General features: G+C 32.9%; 2 protein-coding genes across 2 annotated transcripts; one reads left to right on the forward strand and one right to left on the reverse strand.

The window, feature by feature from the left end:
* Positions 1-7,273, reverse strand: LOC131842598 (uncharacterized). The gene is made up of 7 exons (XM_059191175.1): positions 7,048-7,273; positions 6,811-6,959; positions 6,002-6,155; positions 3,212-3,778; positions 1,761-2,051; positions 932-1,037; positions 1-624 (listed from the first exon to the last, which is right to left on the reverse strand). The coding sequence occupies exons 1-7, from the start codon at positions 7,094-7,096 to the stop codon at positions 462-464; spliced, it is 1,479 nt and encodes a 492-aa protein (XP_059047158.1). The 5' UTR covers positions 7,097-7,273; the 3' UTR covers positions 1-461.
* A 2,913-nt stretch (positions 7,274-10,186) lies between these two features.
* LOC131842585 (uncharacterized) lies at positions 10,187-12,314 on the forward strand. Its single transcript, XM_059191163.1, has 2 exons — positions 10,187-10,731; positions 11,703-12,314. The coding sequence occupies exons 1-2, from the start codon at positions 10,396-10,398 to the stop codon at positions 11,976-11,978; spliced, it is 612 nt and encodes a 203-aa protein (XP_059047146.1). The 5' UTR covers positions 10,187-10,395; the 3' UTR covers positions 11,979-12,314.
* The last annotated feature ends 584 nt before the right edge of the window (positions 12,315-12,898 follow it).

Genomic DNA, 12,898 nt, shown 5'->3' on the forward strand with positions numbered 1-12,898 from the left:
GCACGCCTTTTGACAAGGATAATTTTCTCCCTATATATATAAAAAAGTATATGCTATATAATAAACAATAATTGTAATTTTCATTCAGTCATTCATCTCATTCAATAACATTTATATGATTTGGCTTTTGAATAATAAAATAAATATTTAACATATATTTATCATATTAATAATTTCTCGATCGTTTCAATCCTTACATCTAACACGCGTAAATGCTCTAGTGATAAATTGGAATGGCCGTTACAATTTTTAAAGTACTTTATCCACGAACATGATTTTCTTAGTCACAAATATCTAAAAAAATATTAGAAATGGACTACAGTACATGCACGTCTCAACAATTATTATTTGATCAGCATTCTTATTTGATGGCACGATATCACACATATCCAACCGTTCGCGTCTCTATATGACAATGATAAATTTCATTCCCTTCCATTTTTTTACGTTAAATACTGCCTCTACGTCATAGAATCGTACCTAGTATTGGCGGTGAGAGGGTCAGTATCGTCATGCTGTCTGAAGTGGAATGCGTTTCTAAAACTGTCCCTCAGTCTCTCCATAAAAGTCTTGTAATCTAAATGAGCTTGGCCGAAATCAAAGTCTGCCACCTCTACCGTATATCTGAGAACAAACAACATTGTTCAAATGCAAAATAAAAATATTGGTTTTATTACAAAACACACACACATGTGTATATAAATACATATACACATAGTACACTAGTACATTTCACCAGGAATAAATCTTTGACTAAAATATTAGTAGTTATATATTATTATAATTTAATATTTCGATTGAATACCTCGAAGGTATCTATTTCTACCTTCTAGGTATTTCTAAATTCGAAATATTAAATTTAATTTCTAAATAATAGCTAATTAAAGATATAACTTACTTAATTAACTTACTAATTAAAGATATAACTTACCTGGATTTATGTTGATAATATGCTATGCCAAACACCACCAAAATAACAGCAACCAAACAGAACACCACTGGCACCACAATAACTGACAACTGTGCATGAACCACAGCTAGAAAAATAAAAGAAAATCATTATTTATCTGACTTTTTTAAATGTCTAACATGAGTAAGATTGCGTTGTTTCTAGCACTGTTTTATGTACAAATTAGAATTAATCAAATACTAAATATTACAGGAAGCAGTAAAAACTGCATTCAAAATTGCAAAAATTACAGATTCTTTATTAGCGCGCTGTAGTGTTAAACTTAACACTTTGTATAAACAAAGTATACAAATTGTTTTTAGGAATATTAACATGATTTTATTATAAGTATGTTAGATGATGCAACAACTATAGTATTATTTTTCAGCCTATTTATTTAGTCTTTATGCAAAATGACATGTTTACAACTTTTGTCTCAAAGGTTCTACCGCTTCTATCATCTTAAGATTGTGGAAATTCGACATATTTGTGCAATGCCATAGGTATAAAGATCAAAAATATTCCGAGACAATAATAACTTTGACCAAGACAGTACTTATGTATACTGCATGTCTTTTTGTCTTTGACACAAGTACATATATGACACAATAAGTTTATTGTGCCAAGGAGATTAAAATGGGACAGTTGAGAGATTCCATCATAATACCAATTCCCATTTTATATGTATATCTGAAATAATTTATAAACTAATACCATGAAATATAAGAGCACCTGATGGAAAGTGATTACCATCACCTACATAAATTATTTACAATTTTATTTTACAAATAATAATATAAACTACCCATACCTTTATAGATGTTAATTGTTGCTCTAGAAGCAGTCTTTCCAATGTCATTTTCAATCACCACTACAACTGTATGTTGATCACTATCTGAGAAATAATGGACCAAAGGGAAAGTGTTTGATAGTGTCCTAGTTTTCGACATGCAAGTCTCATTGCCTGTAATGTTGTATTGCCCCAATTTGTACAACACACAGTAATCGAAGGGTGGCGACCCCGTGTACATAACCTGCAAATTGAGCAAATCTCCATGTTGGAGCCAATTTTTGCCAGTGATATTGATGACCGATATTGGTGCTGAAAGTAAAAAAAAATACTGTAAATAATCGTTGTAATTTTATGTTCTTGATAGCCTTGATCATTGTAAAGGCCAGGTTATACAATTATAATCTCAAAATTAATATTGGAAGGGTACAAATATCACTTATAATATACGTAAGAATTACAGTTTAGAGAATTATAATTCAGTTGAGATTTATACATATTCTGTTCAACAAAAATAATGACAATTATGGAATCAACATTTGAAGGACTGATAACACAAAAAGTTTTAAGCTAATATTACACATGTTATGTTAACATTAATTATAATATGAATCACAAGGAAAATATTATTTTCAAAAGATTTAATATAATTATTATTATGATATGTTCGTATAAATGGGGTAAATTTACATATGTTACATAAATGAATACTTTTAGGGCATGTCTTAATACTATTGTTAAGGGATGAAGGGGATTAGTGGTATTGTGAACTGTACACCTCATTGCTAGCAATGCACCATGTCAGGTTAGCCACCATGCGGATCCCGCTGGAAACCACCATGTTAAATTTCTGGGAAATTTGTCACGATGGGCTAACTGACCTAACCTGAGATGATCATGAGCATCTTTATCATGGTGTCCCGCCAGCGTAACCCGTTAGCGCAAACGACCACCATGGATGCACCATTCCATTATCATTCAATAGAAATAATACTATTGTGTTTTGTTTTAAATGCTTCTTTACCATGTCGGTAAGATATATTCTAATATTTATGTAAGCTGAGCCCGCTACATCATACCCGTAAAACTATTTTGTTTGTAAACACACCCAATAAAACAAATGACAATTTTTTAAAATGAAATATACCACAACTTATTAATAAAAAAAAAAGATATAAACGTAGAAACGCCAAAATTGACCATGACAAAGTCCCTCAGATATTACTGAGGAATATTTTCTCATACATCAGTCATGTACAGACAGTGTTGTAAAATAATGAATGTCAAATATGTACTTATATAGAAACATACATTATAATTAAATGTACCAGTAATATACTATAATATACAAAACAAAGTAAAGATGGGTAGCAATTTCAGTTGTTCATTAATCATAATAGGTAAATTCATTGATAATCCTCTCCAGTGTTCCAACCTACTTATATATTAAGAAAAAAATTACATTCACTCACCTCTGACACTAATCGTCTCTTGATAATATCCATATGTATAATTTTTACCTATAGGCACTATACTGGTATTATGACAAATGTAATCTTTATATGAATTATTCTTTTTCACTGTCTTATTGGACACTGCTCGTCTTACCAACTTATGAGTAGGCAGTGTTTCATTAGTATTTGATGTGATTATTTCTGTAATTGATTGGGGTGGTATTGTGGGCGTTGGTTTTGGTGTAGTTGTTGTAGTAGTTGTAGTTGTAGTGGTAGTAGTAGTTGTAGTAGTTGTTGTAGTTGTTATAGGTTGAAGAGGCTCATTGTTAGCGACCACCATAGCTTCAATATAATGATCATTCATTAAATCTGTATATGTATAATTCAGGGTAAAATCTGTAGTTTGGTCTACATAGGTACAATCTTTAAACCAATAAGTAACAATAGTTGAAGAATTCTTCTTTAAAAACTCCAATTCCTTTTTCGGTAACTCAATGCGATGGGTAACTGTGCGATTGACCATGACGAAATTGTTTGGTCTATCTTCCTGATTTTGACTCAAAACTAAATTGCCATTAAGAGCATCTGGAAAATAATAATAGTAAACTTATAATAATCCAAAAGCTGTATACATATACATCTCTATATATTAGGGGGACCGGAAAGTAATGTCGTTTTCTTACGCTATATACAACCACATACAGTTTTAATAAGTCTTTATTTTTAATCAAGAATGTACTCTCCATCGTTTTCAATAACCTTTTGCCATATACTAATTATATTTTCAATCCCTGACCGATAAAAATTAATCGGTTTTTCGGCAAAATACGTACATATGGCATTTTAATTATCATTCAAATTTGTAAAGGTTTTGGTACTTAAAAAGTGTTGCAGCGATCGGAATAAATGATAATCCGATGGTGCAATATTGGGCGAATATGGTGGATGAGGCAGCAACTCCCACCCTAATACATAATAAATTTTTTTAGTGTTCGCCTCGCGCATTGCGGTCTTACGTTGTCATGTTGGAGAATGACGCCTTTTCGGTTGACAATCGCTGGCCACTTTTCAATTAAACATTGGCTAACTCGCTGCAACTTCGCTGTAGAGGTCTGCATTAACAGTCTGTCCAGGTTGCAGTAATTCAAAATGAATAATACTGCAGATACTCTGCCAAATACACAAAAGCGCTTTTTTGGGATGTAAACCTGACTTAGCAGTACTCTGGCAGGCGATTCATTTGGAGAGAGCCACTGTCTTTTGCGTTTTGGGTTATCATACAGGACCCATTTCTCATCTCCTGTGATCAAGCGATCAAAAAACGGTTGGGAGTTGTGTCTTTGGAGCAGAAAGTTGCATGTGATTGATCGGTTAGCTTTGTTCTGTTCGGACAGATTATGCGGGACCCAAACACCTGCTCTGTTCACTTTCCCAATCTGCTTCAAATGTTCCTGGATGGTTGACCAAGGTTGGTTTAGACTTATTGACAATTCCTAGATCGTCTAACACGGATTTGCTTCCACTTCCGCCCTTAACACGTCGTTGTCAAACGTTGATGGTCTTCCTGATCATTACGAGACGCAAAGATCAAAATTACCCGAATTGAACTTGGAAAACCACCTTTGGCATTTACGAAAGTCTAATGTATTCGGATAAATATCACAAATGTTTTTGGTAGCAACTGTTTCGTTACTTTCCTTGCGAAACTCAAAAAGCATGCAATTCCGGATGTGTACCTCTTCTGGTATTTGGCTGGCCATTTTACCAAAAATTGCAAAAAAAAAAATTTTATTAAATTTTCCATAAGTCAAGATCTCATTATAACCTCACAATGTCTTTGCACCCCTCTAAACAAAACAATGAGCTGATAAATGACAGTCAAATATTGACATGCGCAGAAACGACATTACTTTCCGGTACCCCTAATATATTTGATTAGCATCTACTATTGCTGCACCACTTTACTTTCAATGGTCAAGGGTTCAATGCTCACATGGAGCAAACATTTGTATTCATGAGTATTATTGTTTGAATCAATCAGATTGTTCTCTATGTTTATTATGTGTGTATTTCAAACAAATATTTCTATCAATTAGAGATAAGCTTGGGCTGTATGAATTATCCTGGGTTATTATTATTAATTCCTTTTAAAAGTACTCAAGTGCTGCAAATCTGATATGACAGTACAAAAGAACTCATCTATAATTTCATTCTACTGTAGGGATGTAAATTTTGTATTAAAAATAGGGTATAACATAATAAAGGTAGTCCATCATAGGTTTAAGTCATTCAATAACAATTTCTTTATTATACCTAAATAACAGATATACACTTAGAATTATCAAATATAATTATCTTACTTAGTGTCAACCAAGTTACTTTGCCATTCCACAGATACTGACAATCATAGAAAATATAATATTAATTAAATTGAAATAAAAATAATTACTCTAATCACCAATAAAATACTGTATTCTATATCTATACATATAAATAAAATTGGAGTGTCTGTTTGTAATACTGAAATAACCATTTTTTACTACATGCATATAAATATAAATATGGTACATACACCAAAATAACATTTTTTACAATTTTTTGTCTGTCTGTTTGTTCCAGCTAATCTCTGAAATGGCTGGACTTAATTTACAGGACTTTTATTGGCAGGTAACTGATGTAATGATGAGTAACTTAGGCTACTTTTATTTTAGAAAAATCAAATTAAATTACATGTGGATGCAGATGAAGTAGACAGCTAGTTATTAATATATATAGATATATATTATTATATATAGTAAAGTTACTTACCGGTTAATTTAAATTCAGTAACAGCACTGGCAGCTGGATACCAAATTCCTACAAAGTTCTTCATCAGCATTACCTTGGTGCTGTATTCCCCAGCTTCATATACAAATCGAGGATATTCTACACTCCAATTTGAAACAGGGGATGACTGTATAAACTAAAAAAAATGTTCAGTATACAAATTCTATTGAAAAAAAATGGTAAGTAAGTCAAAATCAAAACCTTAAACTTTAGAGAAACTATATTCTAGTTTAATGACAAAACATGCTAAATTAATAACACATCCTAATATATATAAATCACTAGTTCCGGTAGCTAGTCCCGTTTTCACACAAATGAAAATTTCTTTTTATAGCCTATAAAAACACACAGCTTATACCTTGTGAGCGCAATTCGAGTCAGAGAAAGCATATATAAGCAAGCATTATAACTAAAAGAAATAACTAATTTGAACATAAGAGCTACAAAGTAAATTGAGTTATCCTAATAGCAAAGTATTATGGGCAAAAATACTGATTAAAATGGTTTAAATCTGTTTCAGTACTTTTTGTGTTTATAAGTTACAAACATACAAATCTTAACTCTTTATAATATTAGCATAATATAGAAACTAGAGTACTACAGGCATCTGTACATACATCAGAGACATACTCAAACAAGTCTGCACCCATCAGGCCTTCTTAGATGCCAGAACAAATCTGATATTCCAAAGAACAACAATAGAAAAACTAGATATAAACATAAATGCTCAAACAATCATAAACCTTAACAATACTGCACATTATGGTAAAAAAGGCATAATATTCACTTACTTCTGCAGAATGCTGTGGTTGGGCATTATCCCAAAAAGAAAATTTAAGACTTTCTCCATCGTAGTTTGCCACAGTTGCAGTAAAAGTTATGTAAGAACCACGAACTCCTGGTCCATCATTAGAAATAGAGACCTCAATCCCCCTTACACCTAAAAGTTATAAGTTATTTAACAAAAGAACCAACAACATGAACGAATAATTTGGCTGAATCAATTGTTTAACAATGTAAAACCATACCTTTCTCAAAAGCCAAAATACAAGAGAATAGTAATATAAAACGGGACATAACGAAGTACAGCCAGGAGCTCAGTTCTCTATATGTATTAATCGAAAAGTAGCATAAAACGACAAGCACTATTGAGTAAATACATTAAATTTTTCAGGATAAGAATGATTTACAAATTGTTATATTGTATTTTTTATGATAACTTTGACGAAATACAAAATGAATGTTTTTATTTTTAATTCGTTCGATTATCCGAATAACAATAGGGACGTGCAATAATGGAATTAACCGTAAAATAACTATAATTTATGTGTAGAGGGCGCCATTGTATAAGAAACCAAATTTGTTTAGTACAGAGGGCTGTAAAAGTTACGACAAACAGACAGAGTAATCGTACGTACTAATTAGCTGTCATTTGCATCACTTTTTCTTACCTTTCTTAAAGTTTTAAGCCGAACTCTATATATTATTGTTTTTAGACCTTAAATATTAGAATTTCTTTTTAGGACGCAACAGTACCTATCTACACTCGCGAGCAACCAAATCGACTCAAGCGCTACCTCTACATTCAAACGTTGTTCTAAATAAAAGGATACAACATTTAAATAAAAATAATATGTTATTAGAAAGCTTGAAACCAAAGTTTTAAAAAAACATCAACACCATAAAATAAAACAAGTACCAACATGTTCATTTGCGTAATAAGGGCGTATGGTACAAATTACTCACTGTGCTACCTGCGAGTTGCGTTACCTTTATAAAAACCCCCGTGACCCTTCAACCCTTATCAGTAGCTTATCAACAGTTGACCGATTCATAGCTCCGCAACCTGCATTCATTGTTTTCAAGAAACCATGGATACCGCACCCCAAGGAGCGGCTCAAGTTATTGCCTTATTGCAATAAAGATTCAGTCAGCGAGTAGTCACTTCCCAGCTTCACTTGAGTCAACAAGTTTTTTTGAGTGACAGAATAAGGAAGAATAGTCCTAGTAACCACTATAACTCTAGTTACTTTATAGTAGTCCTATTTAACTTTAACACTTTCTCTCACTAGTTGTGAAAATGTCTTGCAGTCCCAAGCTAGCTCAGGTCTTCTCGATTCTGGGTCTAGGAACTGCCTTAGTCGAAAGATCAACTAGCTGTTCATCAGTAGAACTCGTCTTCAATATATACTAGACCTTTTTGCATTGTCTCACGAACAAATAAGTGTTTGGTTCGGATATGTTTCGTCCACTTCTGAAACTCGGGATTATTTGCAAGGCTAGTCAGCTATAGCTACAATAGTCAAGCTATAGTCACTTCATAATTGACTTATAGTGTCGTAGTGGTATTCCTTCCAGACTATAAAGAGGCTAGTAAGATGGTCAAATATTCTTCGTAGCCACACTATCTCGCATGCGCCTTTGCTCGCTGCAACAATCTCTGCCTCAGTAGTAGACACGTAACTGATGCGTGTCTTTGACTAAGCCACGAAATAGCATCTCTGGCAAATAAACAGGCGACTCCTGTGGTAGAGCGCCCTGTGAGGTCATCACCTTCATAATCTGCATCACTTTACCTTTGTACTACAACTTTAGCATTTACATGATTTAATGTTGTAGGATGTTCCTTTTAAATACCTAAATATCCGTTTCATTCTTTCCCAATCAGCTTCAGTTGGATTCTTACTTTTCTTGAAACTAGCCTAACTGCATACACTATATCAGGGCGTATGCCTGTGATCAGATATGCATGTACCTACACCTACTGCTTTTCGATATGGGAACTTCAGGGTCTCCAACTTTCCCTGTTTCATAAGTCCTATCGATAGGTGTTGAGATTGGGTGGTATTCAGATATCCGTATCTATCTAAAACTCTTTTTAGCCTAATATTCCTGATTGCTGAATATTGAACTATCTTTTAATCATGCAATTCCAAAGCCAGATAACAGCGTGCTGTTTAGTTTGTTATTTCTAGCGTCTCCATCACTGTTCTAACTCCCTCTAGAACATGTTCGAAATTATCATCTCATTTCCGGGTTCTTGCTCGATAATGTGACTGTTATCTCTTAATAATCCTTCTGAAGAATTAGAGATGAGGTGGATATCCTGAATTCTACATCGGTCTCCAAAGAAATGTCTTTCGACCTTATTGTCTTCTTTGTCAACATATGTACGTCATAGGCATAATGTCCGTCATCATTCTTGTAGCCTATAAAAATGCCCGTAGTAGCTTTTTTATCCTTTCGTTTGCGATCTTTTTTTAGGTCATTTAGTGGACTAGTGGTGTCTATTAACTCAGCCCCCAAATACCGCAGATATTATTATTTACGGCATTTGTTTTCTAGCATACATCAATCTAACTCCAACCAACAGAGGTTAATATCCCCACAGACACATCAATTGAAAGAAATTGACAGATTCAGGTCCCTGGACTCTATAATCTCCAACGATGACACTATAGACCCTGATATTTCTCACCGCATCAACACCGAATGGATGAAATGGCGGCAACTATGAGCGTGTTGTGTGATAAGCGAAAGCCTGTACGCATAAAATGCAAAGTAAAGTCCATTCTACCATTAAACACAGAATCTGAATGTTAGCCTTTGAAAATATACCAGGTCAACAAGATGCACACGACCGAGATGATAATGTTAAAATGGGCAGGCGGAGTCTTCCTGTTAGACAGAGTGAGGAATAACCACATTTTTAGCAGCTCTAAAAACCGCCCTATCAAAGACAAACTCACCAATACAAGGTTAAGGTGGTATGGCCACGTAATGAATGAGAAAGAGACTAGGAAGGCCCCTACTAACATGGCAGTCCGTTATCAATAACGACATAAAGTAAAATGGTAATAAAAGACTCAACGAACCAGGACAGCTGTGCCTGGCAAAGAAGGACTAGAAATAAGTAGACTACAAATAGGTAATATAGAAAGAAAGAAAGAAAATAATAATAATAATAATAATATGGGACAAAACTTGGCAGAGAGAGAGAAAGAGTTCAATACTTTTGCAAAAAACACCTGTATTGATTTTCTTTTTTTTAATCTAATCCAAGGTTTAACTTCCCTGCCCTTACTTCTCTCTGATATTTCTCTTTCGGCTAACCTAATTGAAAAGTATCCATCTCGTCAAAAAATAGAAACCGATTTTCAGCGGTTTTACTATACTCCGGTTTCTTATAACCGGAGCAAAACAGGACACCAACTAAACTTGTTTAAGAATAATTAATCTGTGAAATAATATTTATTTATTTTATTCAATTATTTTTTTCTTTTCAATTTGTAATCAGAGTCCATAATTTGTACCTACTAATGAAGATATTTAACTAAATCATGTTTTCGATGTGATGATTTGTATTGATATTAAACATGGCTACCGTTTTCGACAGTCCTTTCATAAGACAAAGATTACATCGACTCAGGCACCGTGACTACGACTTTGATGAGGATCAACGATTTGGAAGATGTGACTGCACAAGTTATTCATACTTTGTGCTCTCAATGGTTCTATTTTCTGTGGGTACTGTCATTACAGTGCTTGCATTAGGAGATGCAGACGGCTATATTCTTAGCAATTTAGGACACATGTGGCTAGTGGGACCGATATTTATATGTTCTGGAATGATGGTTGCTGTGAAAAGTATGCTGTACCTACGTAGAAAAAGCGTAATACAGATGTTACTTCACCGCCGTGCATTGATTGGGGTAAGCATATTTTCATTCATTTAAATATAGCTGAATGACTTTTACAAAACCACAAGCATTGTAGTATTTTTCAAATAAAAATAGATCAAGTAAGGTAAAATAAATAAATAAACTTGTGCCTCAGTTCTTAGGGATAGTAAAGGAAGAGAACTGTTAATGAATTATGTGATATAGATGATGTTGTTTGTATATGTTATCATCTGCATCACATTTCTCTTTTAATAATGAGTGAATATGGGATGTTGTATATTATAAAACATAAAAATATTCACATCTCATAATAGCTATCGTTTTTTAAATAATCTATTTAACCAAGTCTTCAGTTAGTGTTTCCTGCTATAATACAAAAGAAATTAAAATATATATATTTTGTATGCATTATTAACTGACATTCAAGTATAACAGATAATTAGGATTGAATTTTATCTATACAGCTATACATATAAATAAAATTCGAGTGTCTGTTTGTAATATTGGAATAACCATTTTTTTACTACATGCATATGAATGTAAATACATACACCAAAATAACATTTTTTACAATTTTTGTCTGTCTGTCTGTTTGTTCTGGCTAATCTCTGAAATAGCTGGACCTATTTTGGCAGGTAGCTGATATAATAATGAATGCTACTTTTATTTTAGAAAAATAAAGTTAAATTCCACAGATATGAAATCGTGGGAAGAGCTAGTACAAAATAAAAATTCTTTGTCCTTACATGGATTATGTTGTGATATTAAGAAATAATTACCTATCCTTAAAACATATATCATTTGATTTAAAAATAAATAAACATATTTATAACCAATAATTCTTTTATAGGGAAGGTGAATCTTGTGAAAATTAAATATTGTTATAACTACCACAACTGTGATAATAAACAGAGACTGTAAATAATAAATCATTTAAATATTCAAAATAATTATTTGCTTCATACCAGTTATCTTTGCTATTAACTATACATTATTTTTAGGATATGGTAGCCATTCCAGCAGAACAAGCATATGGTGGGCAAGTACCAAGGACAGCTTCCAGTGCAACTTTGCCTCCCTCTTATGATGTCTTAATATCAAATGCTGCGACCAGCAAACCTCAGCCTTCTAGTTCAGAGCCTCCACCACCTACATATGACGAAGCTATGTATCTAATTAGTGATGAGAAATTGCAATTGGAAAACAAAACTGATGATAGTGTCAAACAAGAAACAAGTTCACAAACACCTGATGTTTCTGATAATAGTAAACCCTAAAAAGCTTTACTATATTACTTGTTTTTGCTAGCTATGTAAGTATAATACTTAAATTCTTCCGTTCGTACTTATAATTCCTACATTATAGTCATTACTGATATTGTATTCTTATGATGTGCCTAAAATAATTGTTAACAATTTTTATATGAGGATTTTTTGATGAATGAGAGTACCATAAAAATAGGTATATTGTTCTTGGATAGAATGAAATATTATAATTTTTCACAATGCTATTTAATTAATCTGTAATGAATATGATATGTAATCCTAAATATTTGGATATACTATTGAAATCTTAACAATAATAATACACATGAAGAATAAAGTTAGAAGTTTTAAGTTTCTATGGAAGAAAAATTCGATAAGTGCCTTTGCTTCTCTAATGGTATTCCTACTATATAGGATGTTGACATCACTTTCTCCATGGTTGTATATATTGAGTCTGGTTCATACTTCTTAACATGAGTTTTATTGCAACTGATCTGATCTACCCCTGCCCCATTTCAGCGGGTATCGATTTTACGACAGCCTGAGCTGAGGTTCAATCCTCTAGTGGCCTTCAATGTAAAGTCGTATCTATCAGGCAGACATAGGACTTCAATCATAACACATGTCCTTGCTTTGGTTAAAATGGTCAATCAAGTTTTGTACAAACAATATCGCCTAAGCAACATATTCTAGGATAGGCACTTACTAAGTCAGAAGTAAACAAGAAAATAACAAACGGCCAAATGTGACAAACATTCTTTACCCCAACGAAACTTGATGTGGGTACTTATTTACCCAAAGCAATGTTCTTTACAACTGCACCAGGGAGGTATAATGTTGTGAATGAAATATATATTTTTCTACTCTGGGTATTATTTACTGTCATGGTTAGAAATGGTTTAGAAAACTATTTCTGAGTTATAGAACTAGAA

The sequence above is a fragment of the Achroia grisella genome, unplaced genomic scaffold (genome assembly GCF_030625045.1).
Source record: "Achroia grisella isolate CSIRO2021 unplaced genomic scaffold, CSIRO_AGI_Agris_v1 utg241, whole genome shotgun sequence".
NCBI lineage: Eukaryota > Metazoa > Arthropoda > Insecta > Lepidoptera > Pyralidae > Achroia > Achroia grisella.